Raw genomic sequence first — 21361 nt, forward strand, 5'->3', positions numbered from 1 at the left:
TTTTCGTAGAGTTTGGATCAAATCCAATATGGAGGTGGTCCAATATGGCCATAAGTGACGCAATAGGGGTCGAAGAACTCGGGATGGTCCAAGAATTCCGATGCTACCTCAATTGTGAAAATCAGACAAAAGAGTCAAGGATCACGCGCATGAATGCATGTCTAACATTGAACTGGTGGTGGCGCTAGAGCGTCCAATGTATATACATAAAAATTGCTGTGAGTGATTGGGACAGTGTCCTGACTAATGGTATCGAGTTTTGTCATGTTACAGTGGGCAGTGCTTTGATTTGGCCAGCTTCCCTTGCGGTGCGCGCGCGGGATCACGTGGTATCACGCGACTTTAATTTGTATTTTTCCAGTGACGCTGGTGTCTCGTAAAAAGAAACAGAGCCTGGAAAACCCTACACAGACTTCACTACAGACTTTAGCAAACTGGTTTAGAAATAATTTAATAGCCAGAAATATGCCTGCCTTAATAAAGAAATATTTGGTTAACTGCGAGTGAATCCCGTTTGCAGCCGTAGAAGGAACGCAGGGCAAATTAAACATTCTGGCTTTCTCCGAGTGCAACGATGACAGACAGACATCATTTGGACAAAATATAGAGCATATTAACCTCCGTTGCTCAGCCAAATGCCTTCCTGTTACGTCCTGTTATCACGGAGTTACAGGCGATAAATTTTTGATGGTCAAAAATCCCTCCCCTTCAATTTATTGATGCCTTCTGTAGGCTACTGGGTCAATTTGGGAGCTTGCATGCTACCACTCCTTCCTTAAAATACCTTGAAAAGGCTGTCGTTTGCACAATTTCATAAATAATCACTGGGACCGAAACATAGCCTACCTGTCAACATTTTCCGGGTTTATCATGTACTGTATTTTAACTTTAACAAGACGGTGCGAGGCCCTGTGCGAACTTGACAGGTGTGAGGCCCTTTTCTTGCATGAAATCATGCGATAGCCTATTGACGGTGCATTTTTAATAGTAGGCTAAAGGCTACACCAGTCTTTAAGAGGGGAAATTTTATAGCCTATAACATTAGCTGAGTCACATATTTGGCCATAAGCCGTTTATCATAGGCTATCACGAAACCAAACTACAAAGGCAAACACTTTAACAGGGGGAATTAATTGAGCATGAATCATGCTGAACGCTATTTGTCAATGAGTTGAAACACACATGACATTTAAACTATTGATACATTGTGCACTATGGACACTGGTCTGTAGGCTACCATTGGACAAATAAATGACATTGACTCGCCATATCCTGACTCAGAAAAAAAACATCTTCTTGCTTTTTGCCGCAAACTCAGCAATGAAATCATAGGCCAGCTTGCAGGAAGCCAACGTCTTTTTCAATTCATAGAAGGGCGGATGGAAGCAACCGCGAGGACGGCAATGAGTTGTTAACAGACATGAACCAAGACATATAGCCCAGCAGCAATTTATCTAAAATACGAAATATTAACTTTAAGTGTTTTACGATGTCTTTGTAAATTACTTTTCCCCCATCGTAATTTTAAGAATTGTATTGTACCTCCAAGGTTTATTGTACATTTTGTGTATTTGTTTTGTTTGTTTCTTTTCTTTCCTTTTTTTGAAGGGGTGGTTGTTATTTTGAATGGTCTGGCAAAACAGTATTATAACATTGCACAACACTTGTCCAAAGTTAGCCTCTAGCATAGATCTGGTGTGGTTTCACATGAATTACCCAGCTTTGAGCTTGCATGCTTATACATGTTTTCCTATTGGGGTTGCAGTGCTAACTGAGATTGAAGTGTCGGATGCATTGTGTTTTGTGTGGTAGTGAGGCTGTGCTGTTGGTCATTTGTGTGCCCTCGGGCTGTATTAGATGCCAACCATCAATATTTTAACCAAACCATTTGTAATAATAAATTGAGATTATTTTTGGTATACCCTTTTTCCCTTTTTTTGGTATACCCCTTTTCCCTCTTTGAATCCTTTAAGATACCTGTGGAAGGGAGCTAGGCAATACTATTCAAGAATAGTTTCATTATGTTACATAATGGGGGAAACGTACCATCAGGCTACTCAGCTACTAGAGAAAGAATTTCCCCTGTTTAAATGTTCACTCCAAGTTGGCCTACCATAACTTACCAACTCTGCACTGTAGACCCTAAACTGGCTATTTATATTTTTCTGTGAAATAAGCAAATGTATTTGTTCAACTTTATGAAGCAGAATTACGGACTAGGCTACTTGGAACGTAACACATTTGACATAGGACAGATGTATGTTGCTAGTGACAAAATATTAACTTTCAGTGTTTTACGATGTCTTTGTCATGGGGAAGTGTTTTTCCCCATGCATTTATTCTAGGCTACTATCAGTGACTGCCGCGAGAGAAGCGGGTTCTGTGTTTCGTTCATTTCAGTGACTGACGCAAAAGAAGCGGGGTCTGTGTTGTGTGTTGCGTTAATTTATTTTCATTGGGCATGTCCTGCCGTGCCATCAGCTCTTCAGTTCCGACAAAGCCAAAATTACTCCTTTTGAAACAATGAATGCAGGCCGCCGTTTGTATGGTTATATTGCTTGACAGGGGGGGGGGGGGGATCCCAAGCAACTTTCAGCCATAATTAAGAACATTTCCTAATTCACCCGACACTAATATTCAAAATGTTGAAAACTATTTCGGCATAGCCTATAAGCAGTTTAATTAAATGTAATGTTAGTTGTAAACAAACGGGCTACTTGGTGAGGCTTGGCCTCACAGATGCGCTTGTGCCTTAGATGGCAAGAAAAATCTTCACGATTAACTGCCTATTAACTGACCACCCGATTCACGTTGGCTGGGGGGGGGGGGCATCAGACATTTGTGCCCAGTGAATCCGGCCCTGCCCCCAACAAATCACACCTTCCCACCTCTGTGACAGCTTAAAAGAAGTCAAGAGGACTCCTAACTCACAGACCTATTCACAAACCGGTTTTTGTGGCATTTCGCCATGTTTTGAAATCCTATGCGGCTACAGGAGCTTCCAATCGTGAGGAAGCAATTTTGCATTGTAGGCATAACTAATATGCAATAACGCCACCAACAACAACCAAAACTAGGGTACTCATTGTCAACATGTAAATTAAATGTTTATTATTGTGAAACATTATTGTGAATGTGAGTTAAAATGTTATCTTTTGCAAACGTTTTCGATGTCCCAAACGGAGAGCCATACTTTATTGTTTTTAACGAACTCTATGCTACTCACCAAAATGTAGGCATGGGAATATGATGAAGTAGGCTATCCAACTGTCGTTTGTTAAATTATTGTGATTACGAGCCAGTGGTTTTCAAACATTATGCGTGACTTGGACATATAACTAAATGCAACAGGCTCATATCGTCCTCGCATTCGCAAAATGAGGACCAGTGTTTTGTCAAATTGCAAATAGCTATTCGTTTTAACAATTTTTTATGATAGTAACCTATACAAAAAGTACTTCATACTATCTTAATCTTGGAATATGGGGAGGGAAGTGGCGGTGTTTTTTTGTGCGTCTGCAGAAGTCAGCCAAATTTGAATTTAATTCTGCAGCATAAAGCAGATATATTTGTTTATTGTACAGAAAAATAAAAATGGCATGTCAAGCAGTCAATTGACTACATTGCAGTCAAGAAGTAGGGCAAATTAATTTACGAAACCAAAACGTGGGTCATAGTTGTCTAGCCTGGTAAAAACGTTACTAGATTGTATTAAATCGCCAACAACATTGTTTTCTGCAGAAGCCTACCCAAAGCTACAGATTAATTCTGAACAGTTATTTCTCTACTGGCTCAATTATCACACAAGACACTGTTTTGATTTTCATAGTTGCGTTACCCCCAACACTGACAATAATGTAGACAGCAAATTAAGATATTTTTTCGTTTTGTGGAGCGCCACCGGCTATCAAAAGCAGATTTCGATTTTCGTTAGCACCGTGTAGTCAAGCCTTAAGCCATACCCAAGTAGCCTAAATCGAGGTAATGTTTAATTATGCATGATTTATTTTGTTATTGAATTCGTAGACTGGGATTCCTCTCGGCAACAATTAGCCTATGTTTAACGGTAGCCTCCTGCTTTTTCAGAAGGGGTGGCAATCAGGCTACTGACAAAGCGATGTACAGTGGCAGAGCGACGCACAGTGGCTGAAAGTGGTACTAAAGTTTCACGCAGCTTCCTGCCGCGTAATCCGCGACTGAAGTGGCCATTTGAAAGCGACGCCCACTGTAACTCAAAGCGTCGCCGAGATGTTGGTCCACTTCCTGTTTGGCGGCTTCGTCGCGATATTTGATTGTCACAGGCAAACAAACTTGAAATTGAAAAATCTGGCAAGTATCGTTTGTGCGGCTCGGTGTGAAGATCATCTCTACCAAGTTCCGTGGAAAGGAGGTCCAATATGGCGGAAAGTGACGTAATAGGGGTCATTGAACTCAAGTCAGTCCAGGGATTCCAACGGTGCCAGATTTGTAAAAATCGGACGCACCGTTCAAAGGTCACATGCGTGAATGCAAGTCCAGTTTCGACCTATTGGTGGTGCTAGAGTGTTGGGCATAGAGTTCTGTAAATTGGTGAGAGTGATCATGGGACGGTTCTGAATCAGTGCGCCGAATTTCATAACTTTAGACCCAGCGGTTCACTTTTCGGCCAAATTTTGACCCGTTGGTGGCACTAACTAGACTGGGTTTAGAGGTCTGTAAATGAGTGTGAGTGGTCAGTGGAGTGTCCCGAAACTTTCTGCAAAAAATCAGCACTTTTTAGCCAGGCGTTCTATGGGCTGCCATAAACTCAAATGGCAGAATAATAATAGGAAAAGCTAGTAAAACAATGGGTGCCTTCGCAGCTTCGCTGCTAGGCCCCCAATAATAGGAAAAGCTAGTAACTCAATGGGTGCCTGCAGCTTCGCTGCTAGACCTCACATATGTCGTCAGAGGAAGGAAATATGATGAATTGAAGTAGTGGCTTATTATTATAGTAATGTTGTCAAATAAGCCACTACTTCAATTCATCGTGTTTCCTTACTCGCTGACAACATATGGTGATCATTTTTGGAATGGTTACATTTTATTTATTTTCCATATATTTCCTACATACTGGTCCGAAGAACAATAGTGGGCTTACTGGATCATCTCCCTCCATGACTCCGTCTGGGATTCCGGCCATTGGCCTTGCTCGCAACGAACAATTCGACCCCGAGCCAATCAGCGAGCAGGAGGCGGGAGTTGTGAGAGACGACGTCGATATTCTGCGCTGTGTTTGAATTGTAGTCCTCGAGGAGTTGGCAATGGTAGAAGTCAATAAAGCAATTCAGTCCGTACTAGCTACGCTTCCAAATATTCAGGAATTGAAGTCCGAACAAAAGGAGTGTTTAAGACATTTTATTTCGGGCAAAGATGTCGTGGCCCTAGGGCCTACTCCCTACGGGATTTGGGTAAAGTTTGATTTGTATCCCGCAGTAGCCTCGATATTAAATTACAGCATGTGCGGCAGACCCAGTAGCCTATGAACGAAGCGGTGTGTTTTCAATGATCACATCTAGCTTTGACAATTGTAATATTGTAGCGCCGAGACTATTTGCCCCCGTGTTGGGCTTTCCCGTGTTTTCTGTTTTCCCGGCGTTTGCGCGCATGTGTTTGTGCCTCCCTCTCCCTCCTTGTTCATAGAATGTGTCAATGAGTTCTGATGTGTTTTGATTGGGGGGAGGTGTCCGGGAGGGAATATTTAGGGGTTCAGATAGGTTAGCGATTGATAAGGGGAGGGAATAGAATAGGGGGTTCTAAGACGTCTAGTAAGTTTAGTCAGAGTAGAAGTGGATTACGTGCGAGTGAGTTGTGTTGCGTGTTGTTGGCCGATGAGTGTGAATGACGAGTGATTGAGACTGTGATTTATCAGCGATCAGTTTGTTATTTTGTAGTGGACACCTCCTGTTGCCCGTGCACTAGCCTGTACATCTATAGAAAATAAATTACTGGAGTTTTGGAACGATATATCAGCCTCCCCGTCTCCTAACTTCTTAACGGCGTTAGGCCTACAATATGTTATCTTCAACCTTACTGTCGAATAGTAATCTGCTATTTGCTATTCTTTCACTAACTCTTAAATTTGTATCGCAAAGCCGGCATCAGTCATTTACATCCATCTTGTTCGCTCTGGTAGGGAATGGTTGTTGTATACAGCAGCGCACAGAATTTCTGGTGAGCTTTGTAGTGTAGCTTACTTCACGATCGAGCTGGCGCATAACATACGTCAAGGCCAAACGTTAGCGATTGGGTGAAATCAGATCCAATCGTTTTAAACTTCTACAGAGTCCACGCATCCAGCTTGCAAACATTCGTCAATAGCCGAGATCCCAGACCCTTGTAGAAGCTTGCTGGATCAAACCCACTAATAAGAAAACTTAAGAACAATAGTGGGCTTGCTGGATAAAACCCACTTGAGGCCCCCAATGAATAAATATAGTTGCTGGGGACAATGAATGGGGTCCAATCAGTTTTAGAGCATGGAGATACTGGGTGTTTGGGCATTGAGATTATAGAATTGTGGAAAAACTGAGGAAGAATTGAAATCACAGAATGTACAAAGCCTACATATATAAATAGGTACCGGTAATGACTAAACTTTTTATTTGGCTTGGTAGATCTTGGGACACTGTCAACTTTAAAAGGAGATTTTGGGTCAAAAAAGGTTGGGTACCCCTGGACTATATCATCCAGTACTTTTCAAGGAAACCAATATTTTAGAGATTGGGGTTTATAACTTTATGAGATATGATATATGACATAATAACAATGATTATGTTAGACTCATGGTATAAAATAACAACACATTACAGAAATAACAGTAATACAATAATCAAAATAGCATCTAAAAAAGTCAGGATATTAAGAATCAAAAAAGTCAAGATATTAAGAATCTGTGTGGGTGAGTGCCCAGGTAACTTCAATGGGGACAATGCCTTTGTCCTAAGTCTCTAACTAATAGAATGTCATTAAACATATAGAGAAAACCACCAAATTAAACTCTTTAAAAAAAACTTTATTTTTTTCACTGGCCATGGTTATGGTATCATGGTGATGATGGTAGGTTAGAATTTAATCAGCACTCTGATTACCTGATGTACCCAGCTGTAGGTAGTACAGTTCATGGTATAGGCTACTCCAGGTGAATATGCTGATGACTTTCACAATAGCATCCAGGTCTCACTTCAAAGAACCCAGTAGTCCAACACATTTTACACTTTTCATGAATTAAAAAAATAACATTTGAAACTTACTTTTACCTTTACCACAATTTATGTAGGTGCTTGTTATCATGTGCAATGTAAAACAGATAAAATTATTTGTTTTCAAAACATTGCTGAAAGTAACAACTGTACATTAGAAAAAAAAGAAAACTTAACACTTGTGGTTGTAGCCATGACCAGTGAACATAAGGAAGCCACTGGATAAACCTCTGATAGCTATACCATGACTACACTTAATGAAGGCATCATTAGGATAAAAGAACAAGAGCCAACAGCGTTCAACAGCGTGAACAGCGTTCACCAAAGTCAAACTTCAGATGTATACATGAAAAAGTATGCATGAAAAAGACAATTTATTTGGCAAGTTTTGCATCATTACTGGTGCACACACACAAACATACAAGAATGAACTACCCATTAAAACTGATATGAGGACATCTAGGAATATATTCTGACTATGGATTAAACGATAGATTACATGATTTGGGTACGATGAACATGTACTCATGTACAAGAGAATCAGTGCTCAATCAACCTTCTTGCTTCGAAGGCAGGTACTATCCATGAAGTAGCGACACATTGGGATTGTATGTTGAGCAAACAATGTGAGCACTTTGCCGTGAGCCAAAGTTAGAAGGGTCTGATGGCCAGTGGCCCAAACTCTGTACCATTGGCCGTAGAAAGGATCTGACACAGCTGGACACAGCATGTTATTCAAGTTGACTTCCGTCATCTGTGAACAGGGGCAGGGGAAGGTGGTGGAAAAAGGCGAAAGAGATTGTAAAACTGAAATACTGAATAATTATAATTATATAATAATAGTTATAACAATAGTTATTTACTTTTTAATTATTGACATGGACGTTTAGCATTAAAACTGTAACAAAGGCAAAGGCAGGTGCACTTTGTTAAATGAGAACACACTGGCACTGTTTAAACAAAGAAGGCTGATTGTAGTGTGGATTGTAGTGTTTGTAATACACCTTGCGGTCTCAAGTTACAGCCCATGAGTTTCATTTAGTAGAGTGTTTGTTTAAACTACATTGTGTTGTTGACTGTGCCATTAGCCCTATACCTGCCTGGGCTCAAGCCTGTGAACTTGCACCACCTCAGACTGGGAGGCGGGCGTGCTAGCTAGGAGCCTAAAACCCATGTGTGACGATTATCTGAATGCTCTCCTGATGGAGAACTGGACGACAGTGCAAGGTCAATCAGACTTTTTTAAAGGTCAATGTGCTTGCTTACAAATGATAAGTTTGTTGCTTAATCAGTATGATTTCTGTAAAACTGTACATGCATCAAATCCATGTAATGTTGCCATATTAGATTAGATTAAACTTTATTATTGAATGTTGCCATATTTACCACTTCAAGTTGTTGCTTCCATTTGTAACTAGCTTGTAACTGTAAATGTCAACTTTGTAAGCAATGAAATATGAATTGAACTGAAATGAATTATGGAATTGTGTCTGGTGAGGATAATTTGTGGCCTACGGCCGATTTAGAGTAAGCATGGGGGAAATTGCAACGTCTATCCGATAGGGATAAACTGCCATTATTTTTTAGTAATTTCAAGCCAAGTGATGAGTAAACGGAAAGCTGCTGAAAAGAAAGATAAAAAGAGCAGGGTGGATGCGTTAACACAAAAAATGTCTAATCTTAAGGATGAGGTGAAATTGCTAAAGATGGTAAAGATTCAAAATGAAACAAAGGTTGCCATGTGAAACACCTAATCCGCGAGATTTGGACACGAAGTGAGTGTTTGTGTCAATCAGATTTCACCCGAAGAAACACTGTATCCTTTCAATGAAATATGAGAAGCCGCTCTGAAATGTGTGAAGTGATAAATTCAGCAACAAAGCAACAATCCATGATGAATGCGAAAATGTTGATGAGAATGTAGATGAGTATGAAAATCTCAGACCTGTGACAACAAGGCAAGCTAATGGAAATGTTTATTTCTATAAAGTCGCTAAACCTCACAAAATCGATCAGTGGTCTAAGGACATGCAGCATTCTCGGAAAGCAGGCATCGAGGCCTGGTCTAAGATTAACCGCTTGTGCAACATTTACCAGTTGCATCCATTTGATAGCGTGGCTATGTTTGCACTGTGCTGAATACTTCTGAAGCTAGCAGGGTGAGATGTGCTATTGAGACTGGTTTAGGTGAAAATCAAAATTTGTAATGGTTGGGTGGCCCTCCGTGAGTGGATTATGGGCATTACGAATGCAAGTACAAATTGGGCTAAAATATCCGATCGTGAGCAAAAAGTTAATGAAGTTATGGATGTTTTGCACAAAGATTTGTTGACGTGTTTTTGAGACATTCTGGCGAGAGTGGTCTGACAACATTGGATCAAGTGGCAATGGCACGCTGAAGGCTAATCTTTTGCAAAACTTGCTTCCAGATTTTAAGCAAGCTGTTAAAATGACCATGCCCACTTGGGACGACACAACATTCACTCTTAAAATGCTAATCAATGCAGCAAAGAAAAATTTGCAAAGATATGGAAAAGATTTTTGAAAGACTAGAGTTTCAGACCCTCTCACATCTAAAGACAAGTAAAAGAGTTTTAAGTCACAGACTATGATTTTGCAATGACTAGGGATCTTGCAGGGTCACTATTTACAAGACTGCAACTAGATTCCTTTAAATTATTACCCATCGTGCAATAGATATCAACAGGAACTGAAATGACAGCCTACTAAACTCAAAGTCATATTTTCGTGTTTCTGCAGCATTGTTTCGTGTGACATCCCTAACTGATATAGAGTTGTTCTGTCATGTGGAAGAGCCGACTAATGATGTATAAGAAACTAAATAACAAATTATCATATTCATGGGTTTCATCAGGTCCCTTGCCACAGCTCTCGCCTACTTTGCCCCTTCCTGTTTGGTGTTGGAGAGGGGTCACTATTGGTTTTTATATTGTTCACGTCACTATTTGCATGAGCCACAACTAGAAAGACTTGCGATAATATCAAACTCCGACTGACTTAGATCACCACTAAGATTGGCACCTTACATTTAACAATCTAGTTGACGGGAGCACGCCGCGATTCCAGTACAACTCCCATGATTTCTGTCCGACTTTGGAAATGTAGTCGCTGACTGTGAAAACAGACCAAAATCTTACAATGTAAGGCCGCCATTAGATGTTGATATATATGGGTCAGAAGATGAACAGGAGTGTTTATTGAGAAATCCAAATACTAATGATCCGGAGAAGGTGCCATCAAGAGAATGATCTATGATGAAACATGCTCCCAAAGAGAAGTCAAAAGACACGTCACAAATGCAAAATACGAAGTCATTAGGCAAACCAATGCACACTTCGTGGTCATAGCAAGCGTGGGCCCCATAGTTCGAATTACCCCCAAAGAGACAGAAATATCAGTTGTGGGGGTCAGATAATTTTTCTGATATTGTGAAAAAATATAATTACCGTTACAAGTCAACTCCTATTTTCACTGTAGTAACATTTTAATGTAAAGCGATTTCAGACACCCCTATTGTGGACCGTACCATTTTTAAACACCGTGGCGCTAGAAGCAACTGAGATGGAGAACGACTTTCTCAAGCAAGTGTTAAGTTCAACATTGAATGACAAAACGCTAGGTAAATTCCTCCAGTAGGCTAAATTCGGTTTGCTGCTGACGTGCATGGGTAAATGTAAGTTGCTAGCTGACGTCTAGCTTGTTGAAAATGTGTTATTTTACAACCTTCATTTATAAACGTGTTTTGTTCTTTCATAGCTCATGTCACGTCTTCATACATTGAATTACTGGCTACTTACCTGCTACTTACCCACTGAGGCTAGTAAAGTGGACTTTGGTTAGTTAGTGCTACCAAGGATAGTTAGCAAGATAGGCTAATTCTCTATTTAAATCAAGCTTTACATTGTGGTGGTAAAATCGATTGTCATTTCCAAGGAGATGAACTCCATAGGTGTCCATTCTCATTTTATCTTGAATACATTATTGTGCCCTTTTGAAATTAGTTTGGCACAGATCCTGTGTTTTTATATTACCGGTAGGCCTATGCACAAGAGGTTCTGATGTAGCTAAGCCTACATAACATCAGTGAAACCTGTGAAAACATAAAAAGACCCAAGTAGCTTAGACTAAATAGTATGTGCTAGTATTTGAATTTGTTTTTAATTGGTTGGTATTGTTTTTGCATTCTATTATTTCATATGTTTAGTTTGATAAATGTAGTTTCATCTGAGAACCCTGATACTATCTTAATGAAACTAGGATTTTATTTTATTCATAGAGACACTATGAGGAAAAGGAAATGGCACACATCAGGCACTTTTTTGGTGCTAAAAGAGTAAGCAGGAAATATTAACACTAAGATCTACAAACAATTACATTAAAAGTGTAGGTGCAGTTAGGTTTTATAGCCTACACTGTTCATATGTGTTAAGGAAAGGCGTGCTCAGCAGACAGGAGAGGCACAGGATGAAAGCCGTGAGCAGGCCGCAGGAAGACAACAGGATATATAAGAACGATGAGATATTCTGTAGCCTACTGTTTGTCGCATGTTTAGACCTTGTATGTGTGTTGCACAACACATGTTGCACTTGGCGATCATGGTGGGGTAATCCGCACTCTGGTGGGCCCCATTCAAATCACAACACTTGGCACGATAGCGAGAGTGAAAGTATAAGTATAAGTATATATACTTTTGATCCTGTGAGGAAAATTTGGTCTCTGCATTTATCCCAATCCTTGAATTAGTGAAACACACTCAGCACACAATGAACACACAGTGAGGTGAAGCACACATTAATCCCGGCGCAGTGAGCTGCCTGCAACAACAGCGGCGCTCAGGGAGCAGTGAGGGGTTAGGTGCCTTGCTCAAGGGCACTTCAGCCGTGCCTACTGGTCGGGGTTCAAACCGGCAACCCTCCGGTTACAAGTCCGAAGCGCTAACCAGTAGGCCACGGCTGCCCTAGCGGTGATAACGGTGAAGATAATGATAACCAGACTGACTTGGATACTTGTGCTGAATTGACTGAAACAGTCAAGACATGTCATCAGGTAACAGAGGCGTGTGAGGAGTCACTTGACGAGGGACACTCCCTGGTGCCTGGCCAATGGCCGATGGTTAACGACCCACTCAGAGTAGCCTTTGAAGCTAATTGGGAAGGGCCATGCCAGGTGTCGATAGTCACTGATGCAGAATCATATGATTATGGATAAACGTGAGTCCTGCTGTTGACATTTCATAACTTGTACAAATGTGACCCGCCATATGAAAACCAGCAGCAAGTCGGCCTAGACGAAATTGCGCAAAACACAATTTAAGTTTTTTTTCAAATTAGTTATTTTCGTTTTTTTGCAGAATGTGCAAGTTGAAGTCATGAAGAAGCCACTCCATGTTTCAGATAACAGTATAGGTTGCCTTAAAAGTATACATTTTGTCGTTGAAATTGGGTATAGTTTTGGCAAATTTCTCTTTCTGCTGGGGCGTGTTAGCTAATTTCCATACTGAACTGCAGTTGGGCATTTACGTGCTTTTGTTATTTTTCGGCCAATCAGCTGCACGTTACAAGCGATACACATGGCTACTTAATATACAGCAGAGGAACTGGAGCGTGAGATATCAGACGCTATCTCTACGGTAACATTTGAAGGGGAAAAAGACGAAATGGAGAAAATCCGTAACTGTAGCGACAAACTTTCTCCAGAGCTTATGTACAAAATACGGAGTGATTCTATAGCTGCCGAAAGAGAGTGGCAGGACATGCGAATCATTGGCCATCTTGAGGCAAACAGACAGACAGTAGTTACTTCCAGTAGTTACTTCGGAGATGACTACATCCACCAGAAAGCCGCAGACGAAAAGAAAGTCCCCCCGGACCGCGTATTTCATCGGAGGCAATGAAGTCTGCAGGAATACTTTTCAGTTTCTCATGGCATAAGTAGTCCCTGTTACATTGCAATTCCTGCTACATTGCTTGCTAGCTAGCTACATTGTTATTAGCTAGCTCAGTACTGTCGTTTAAAGTGATATGCACATCGAAACTAAGCTGTAATGGGAGGTTTTTGGCTAGTAATGTGAGCATCTGCTATTAATTTGAATAATGCTTGAATTGCTTGAATGGACTGATGCTAATGATTTAGCACCTAGCCTACTGGAGGACAGTTTGTATGAATACATCCAGAGTAAGGTGCAAAGGGGCCTGTTAGCATTGCCTGAATTGAATGTGACGCTAATGGTTTAGCAACTAGTCTACTTGAGGACAGTAGGCTATTGCTACTGAATTGCTATTCAGGGCCTTTTGTAATAAAAGCATTAACATTTCAATAAAGTACCTTCTAATTCTCATTATTCTAAGTCCAGTGAAGTGCCTAATGAAAATAACACTACATCAATATTAACAACACTACAATTCTTTCTGCCCTGCAGGCTAACAGATTCAGGTGTCACAGTGACACCTGTAGGGGTTAGGGCTACAGATACCAGATGTCACAGTGTGACATCTGTAGAGGAGGGCTTATCTCAATGAGATCCAAATGAGCACAATTGTCTTTCATTTGACTCAGGTGAGGTGACAATTTGCAAATCTATCAGGCCAGTTTTCTCAGTAAAAGGTTTTCAGAGGGGTACAGCGGGGAAAATACAGTGGGCATCGCTTTCAAATGGCCACTTCAGTTGCGCATTACGAGGCGTGAAGCTGCGTGAAGCTTTAGTACCACTTTCAGCCACTGTGCGTCGCTCTGCCCCTGTACATCACTCTGCCTGCCGCCCCGAAAATCGAAATCGAAATTTGCTGTCTACATTATTGTCAGTGTTGGGGTAACGCAACTACGCAAATCAAAGCAGTGGTGTGATAATTGAGCCAGTAGAGAAATAACTGTTCAGAATTAATCTGTAGCCTTGGGTAGGCTTCTGCGACGTTTTTAACAGGCTACGCTATAGAGGCTTAGACAACTACAGTATGACCCACATTTTGGTTTCGTAAATTAATTTGCCCTACTTCTTGACTGCAATGTAGTCAAATGACTGTCTGACATGTCATTTTTATTTTTCTGTACAATAAACAAATACATCTGCTTTTTGCTGCAGAATTACATTCATATTTGGAACTTATATAGTCCAATGCATCGTTACTCTACGTTAGTGTTTCCCAAAACCATAATAGCAACGAATGTTCGCAACCACTATCGTAAAGTTGTGTAGTTACAACTACACCTCTCAACATGTGGTAGAATGCTAGTAGAAGCATAGTTCCAGGGATCTTCATGTCAAAGACGTCACTGACGCCAGTTATTTGTTTGCAAATTAATAATTATGAATATATTTAGGTTTCTAATTGATATTTACACTTCTAACCACCATACATCCATATTTTAAAATGCCCAAGGCAGAAAATACATAAATTAAAAGTCAATTTGCAGCCATGTGCACGTAAGTAAAAGTCACACACCTGCAGATAATAATAAGGTGGTGCGCACTTTTTGACGAGTCAGCCGAGAATATGTAGCCTTTATGGGGCCTTGTTAGTTTACGCAAACCAAGCCAAGAAGGCTGATTCTGATTTTGATAATATGATCTGCACAAAAGATAAACTTAGGTAAACAACGATGTCAATATTGTTGTCAAAATCTTAACCCAGATTCGAACAATTGGACAAGGGACTGGTAACTGCTGTGCAACGGCGGCTGTCATTATTACATTACATTTCGCAGTCATCTGCCGGCCTCAACGCAATGCGCCACAGAAGTATGTGCAGGTGCCCGTTCACGTGCTACTAAACGTCATTAACTACCTTAGTCCAGACTACTGAAGTTTGGAAACTATCATGGTCCAAACTTACAGTACTATGTAAGTACGACAGTTTTGGGAAACAGTCGTAACTTACATGTTGGTTAGTTGAACGATGCATCCTGTTAGTAAAAAGCTAACCTCCGTAGTTGTACGGGAAACGCACCCCAGATCAGCTTGTAGGCCATTTACAATCTGTTTATTGTATTTTATGAAGCCTACACAGTAGATCACATGCCACATTTTCACTTTCAATAGACAGATGCAATAGCCATTGGTCAAGTATTGAATATAAAGCAATTAAGATAGTACCCTATACAAAAAGTACTTCATACTATCATAAAAATTTGTTAAAACGAATAGCATTTTGCAACTTGACAAAACACTGGATTAAATATCGTAGGCACAGGAGAAAACTTGTACATCCATTGGCCCGTGGGGAGATCACATGCCAGTTGCCTCTCCCATCAGTGCTAGGACTCGTTCGGCTGTGAGCTTGTTTCGCCAAAAAAAAACTCTATTGCAGATATCAATGCGTCTTTGTTCATGGGTTTGGCCTCACAGCAGAGGCTTAGACAACTATGACCCACGCTTTGGTTTCGTAATTTTCCCTACTTATTGACTGCAATGTAGTCAATTGACTGCTTGACAGGTTATTTTTATTTTTCTGTACAATAAACAAATACATCTGCTTTATGCCGCAGAATTATGCACTTGGCCAGCCTTTAGAACGGGCACATTTTGGAGAGAATAGAGAATGTACAGTACGCACGCAAGAATCTGTAGGCTATTTGTGGCTGGTTACCAGCAAACAATGTTTAATGCATTAACTCAAGACTTCAAACATTTTCTAAACAATACAAACAGAAAGGATGCAGCAGGCAGCAAATGTAGAAGAGTCATTTCCAGTAGAAGAACAAAATGCTGAATGAAGCCCAAAGATATGAAGGCATACAGTATCTGGCAAGTTGTTATTTTTTGAAGACGTAAATGGTTGGGCTATAGGCATAGTTTGCAAGAAGGAGACATAAAGCGTGAGAATGCCACACTATCCACAGCTGTGGTAGCGGGGGTAGGAGGATTACTGTTAGCGCAGGATTTATATAAAATTCTTCAACAGAAGGCCTGCCTCGAATGCAGGCTTGCCCAAAAAAAAGGCCTGTGGTTTGCGCAGCCTACAGTAAGTAGGTCTTAGTGAGTTAGGAGTCCTCTAGACTTCTTTTAAGCTGTCTCAGAGGTGGAAAGTTGCGTTCGTTGGGGGCAGGGCCGGATTAACAATTCATAGACCCTTGGGAACAAATGTCTGATGGCCCCCCCTGCCCCCCAGCCAACGTGAATCGGGCGGTCAGTTAATAGGCCCATTTAAGGCACAGGCGCATCTGTGAGGCCAAGCCTCACCAAGTAACCCGTTTGTTTACAACTAACATTACATTTAATTAAACTGCTTATAGGCTATGCCGAAATAGTTTCAACATTTTGAATATCAGTGTCGGGTGAATTAGGAAATGCCTTATGGCTGAAAGCTGCTTGGGATCCCCCCTGTCAAGCAATAACCATACAAAAAGTTGAAAACAGATGACATGATGCGCGTCACTGACATAATGCGCAAATAATATAGCCTAGATATTCCAATATATTCGAATACATGTGTTTATTTTAGAGGGGATATTCGAACGTCATTTATGAGCAATTTTGACAGCCCTAGTCCACTGTAGGCTACGGCAATCGTCTATTAACACCTTCCACCTAACCCCGGTGAGTCGGGGTCGCTATAATGCGTGTGAAATAGCACCATTGAGTAGCCTATGCGATATAGCCTTAAAATCGTTCCGTTGTTGTGTGCCTTCTGGTTTCTCCACCTACTGGTTTCCTTGCGCGTGCATGCGCTGCAGCAGTTGTCAGACATTCACAAACAAGTTGTTTTAGGCGGTTTGAAGTCGCTTTACATACGCCATGAGCGCTCGGCTACATTACAGCCACTCGGACAAAGGACAAAAGACGCAAAAGCAACACACGTGTGACTCTCTCCATCCTGATTCCCTACTCTTTGAGCCAACTAATATGTTACGCGAATCAATTAACTATTGTAGGCTACAATTAATTAATAACGTAGGCAACACCCAGGTAACATGTTGTCCAGGCTATCTGAAACAAGGGGTTGCCTCTCATCTACAACAACTGGTTACCTTTGGCTGCTACAGTCGTCAGTGCACTGTGCACAGTAGGCCTATGCTACTCTTTGTGGTTGATCAACTAAAAATAAATAATAGGTGTATTTGGTGATGACGTTATTGTAGGCCTAGTAGACCTAAATTCTGAGAAATTAAATGGTATGAGAAACGATCTACATAGCGCACCAGACCGCGATGTCTTGGCAAAAATTAGTGTATTTTTTAAGTCAATAAACATTCTTAATTTTCGAATGTCTTTGTCAGGGAACATCTGACTTTTAAAAACCATAGGCCTGGTAGTCGCTCAGACAAGGAGTTATAAGATAAAGGCAATACCATTTGTGTCACCTAATGCAGTTCAGTGAATTAGCAAGATACCATCAGAAGCCAACAATCATAAGCACCTGTGCGCGCGCACGCTCTCTCCCCTGCGCATGAAGCTGTCTGCGTGTTGTAGGCTAGATTTGCGTGAGTTCTTTCTATCTGCTTTACTTTTGTGAGTTGCGACCACCTAGGCTATGTTATAGACGTGCTATGAGGTACCAGTGTTTAGCTGTGTCACAAAACGATAAGCTTTGTCAGACTACTTTTAAAATGATATTCATATACATTTTAAACATTCGGGGCTGAAATACGCGCCTTGTGTAACACAAAGCCTTGTGTTAATTCTTCAGGTGGGAAGTGTCAGGAATTTTCATACGAGAGACGCTCTCATTGGTGGTTAGTATATGGAGTAGGGAATTGACAGCAACATATCCAATCACATTATGAGATATGCTGAATTTAACATAAACTGCGATGTTTGATTTTAAATTAATGTAAATTTAGCCGGGACTGTAAGCTGGCACACGTGGGTGCTCGATGTTTTCAGTGGGTGCCCGAGAGACGGAGCACCCACGGTATCAGCGCCTATGACAAGTGTATCTCGCGGTTGCATCCATTACAAACAAACATGCAATGTGAACGTCTGGGATTGGGGAGAGCACTAAATGCTCTTCTGAATAAGCACGAAGTCAAGTCTTTAAATTAAAAACACTCTCTAATAATCAAAAAAATAAACGCTAATGAAGTAAACTTGAAGTGACCATGAAAAATCGTTTATCGCCTGTAACTCCGTGATAACAGGACGTAACAGGAAGGCATTTGGCTGAGCAACGGAGGTTAATATGCTCTATATTTTGTCCAAATGATGTCTGTCTATCATCGTTGCACTCGGAGAAAACCAGAATGTTTAATTTGTTCTGCGTTTCTTCTACGGCTGCAAACGGGATTCACTCGCCGTTAACCAAATATTTCTTTATTAGGGCAGGGCAGGCATATTTCTGGCTATTAAATTATTTCTAAACCAGTCTGCTAAAGTCTGTAGTGAAATCTGTGCAGGGTTTTCCAGCTCCATTTCTTTTTACGAGACACCCTGCTCACTTGAGACCTTTGCCGGTTGTTGCAGCGTCGTTGCAGCGTCACTGGAAAAATACAAATTAAAGTCGCGTGATGCCGCGTGATCCCGCGCGCGGACCGTGAGGGAAGCTGACCAAGTCGAAGCACTGCCCACTGTAAGTATTGAACACGTCAACATTTTTTGCAGTAAGTATACTTCCAGTGAGGCTATTTGCATGACATTTTCACCAGACATTAGTATTAACTTAGGTAATCTGCACATATAAAAAAATCCAAACATTAATGTCCATAACTAGAGTTATGAGTAAAAAAGTGAAATGCCACAGGAAAAAAGTGCCTACTGAACATGCCTACTGAAATGTCTTAAATACTTTGTGGAAAAGCCTTTATTTGTAATGAGAGCTTCAAGGCATTTCCTGTATGACGAAACTAATCAGTCGCAGTATTTAGGTGTGATTTTGGCCCATTCTTTTAAACAGATAGTCTTTTAATATTGAAGATTCCAGGGGTCCCACTTGTAAATCCTGATCTTTAGATAACTTCAAATACTGTTAAATTGGATTTAAGTCAGGGCTTTGATTTCCTTTCTCTGAAACCAATTGAGAGTTTCCTTTGCTGAATGCTTTGGATCATTGTCCTGCTGGAAGGTCTAGCTATGTCTCATCCTCATCGTCTTGGTGGATAGCAAGATTCTCCCAGAAAAATGGCTCCATTCTAGCCTGGCGAGCCAGACCTACATTAAAATGTAGGGTCTGGGCACTCACCATTCGCAGTGCTCAGTCCGAGGGGTGGGATAATCAGTTGTCTTTGAAATTCCCTCTGCATGCAATAGGACGCAATAGGATATTTGTTTTCAAGTAGCAGGGAATTCAAGCCAAACCGTTGCAACTCTGCCATCAATCATGATGTTAAACGACTCTATACACGATTTCAAAGGCCTGATTAAGTTTCGATTTCTGGAGCTCACAAGCCAACGGAGAGTTGCTAGACTAGCCCTGGCAACAAATGTAATTTGCTGCCGCTAGGGGCACGTCTAGATTTCTAGGCTAGCTCCATTCATCATTCCTTCAACTGTATGAAGTCTGCCAGTACCATTAGATGAAAAACAGCCCCCCACCGTGATGCCTCCACCTCCAAACCTCACTGTTGGTATGGTATTTTTAGGGTGATGGCACAGTGCCATTTCTCAAAATGGGGACAGATTGAAACAGATATGGAAAACGTGGGAGAGTAGTCATCTTCACAGAATCAACGTTGACCAACGTTCAAAGTCCTCTTGAGTTTTAGATAGCAAAGGAGTAAAATTTGCCTTGAAAAGGTCTTTGAATTTGTGAGTGAAATGAATTCCAAGATATTTAAAGCTATGATGGGCTACTTTGAAAGGCAGGTTGTGTAAAGGGAATGTCTGAGCAGCTGTATTGACAGGGAATATCTCACTCTTAGTAAGATTTAATTTATAGCCAGATATTTGACCAAAGGACTGAAGACCAGGACCAGGGCGGCAGGTATAGAAACAGAGAGGCTGGAAAAAAGATGAGTACATCACCACCATACAGAGAAACCTTTAATTCAATACCGTTTCAGTATATGCTAGAGATATCGGGGTGACAATGAAGTGCCACAGCAAGGGGTTCAATGGCAATTGCAAATAGAAGAGGACTTAGAGGACAGTGGAGATTAAAGTACCCAGATTGAATGTTATTGGTTCTAACTGAGGCTTGTGGGGAGGAGTAAAGCAGTTTAATCCAGGATATATATTTCTCCCCAAAAACAAATTTTCCAAGAGTGTAGAACAGATCCACTCCACTCTATCAAAAGCTTTCTCAGCATCCATGGATATCAAAGCTTCTTCCATGTGAGAGATGGAGGGATTGTAAATGGTATTAAATACCTGTCTAAGATTGGAGAAAGAGTGTCTATTGCATATAACCCTGTTTGGTCAGGTGAGATGATAGTTGTGAGAATAGAGTCTAGACGAAGAAACAGAAGTTTAGACAGTATTTTATACTGTCAGTATAACATTTAGTAAACTTATAGGGCAAAAAGAGGCACAGGCTAAGGGGTCCTTGTCTTTTTTCAGAATGAGAGAAATAGATGCCTGATTGAGAGTCTGAGGAAGAAGGCCATTTTAAAATGATTATACATTTCTAATAGCAAGGGGGAAAGCTGGAGCCAAAACACCTTGTAGAACTCCACTTTGCAATGTCAGGAGCGCTGGATTGAACTCCTCTATGGCTGATCTAAAATATCTACAGCAAATTCTCCAAAACATCCAAACCATTAAAAAAAGATTATTGAAATCGAGAGGCGGAAGTTTGTTCCGTTGCATAAAGTGACATGTAAAAGTCTCTGAAAGCATTATTAATCTCTAATGGGTCAGATGTCTTGCTCGTTTGTATCTGAGGGATTTGATGGGAAGAGGCTGCCCGTAGCAGTTGGTGTGCAAGTAATTTACTAGCTTTATCGCCATGTTCAAAATAGGTTGATCTGGTTCGAAGTAGTAGTTCAGCGGAGGGTTGTGTCATAAGAATATCAAATTCGGCTTGTACAGCCTTTAACTCATTGAGTGCCAAAAACGTAATATTACGTTTTTCCTTCCCATGCGTTGAGTGCCAAAAACGTAATATTACGTTTTTAGCTCTTTTTTTTAATTACGAAACTAGACACTCTAACACACCTTATATGCGATTTTGGGAACTCTGTGATGAATGGAAATGAAATATATGACGATCGAAAACTCATGAAAACGCACAATCTGGACATTTTATCTGCAC

At 40.8% G+C, this 21361-nt stretch overlaps 1 protein-coding gene across 3 annotated transcripts in view; it reads right to left on the minus strand.

The window, feature by feature from the left end:
• Positions 1–7012: 7012 nt before the first annotated feature.
• The window catches only part of LOC121695372 (transmembrane protein 164), a 73787-nt gene continuing 59438 nt past the window's right edge, over positions 7013–21361 (minus strand). For all 3 annotated transcript variants that reach the window (XM_042076143.1, XM_042076144.1, XM_042076141.1), the window contains one exon: positions 7013–7974. In XM_042076143.1, coding sequence (XP_041932077.1) covers positions 7768–7974 — 207 coding nt within the window. In that variant the 3' untranslated portion in view covers positions 7013–7767. The remainder of the gene's footprint in view (positions 7975–21361) is intronic.

Source organism: Alosa sapidissima, chromosome 21 (assembly GCF_018492685.1).
Source record: "Alosa sapidissima isolate fAloSap1 chromosome 21, fAloSap1.pri, whole genome shotgun sequence".
Classification (NCBI taxonomy): Eukaryota; Metazoa; Chordata; class Actinopteri; order Clupeiformes; family Clupeidae; genus Alosa; species Alosa sapidissima.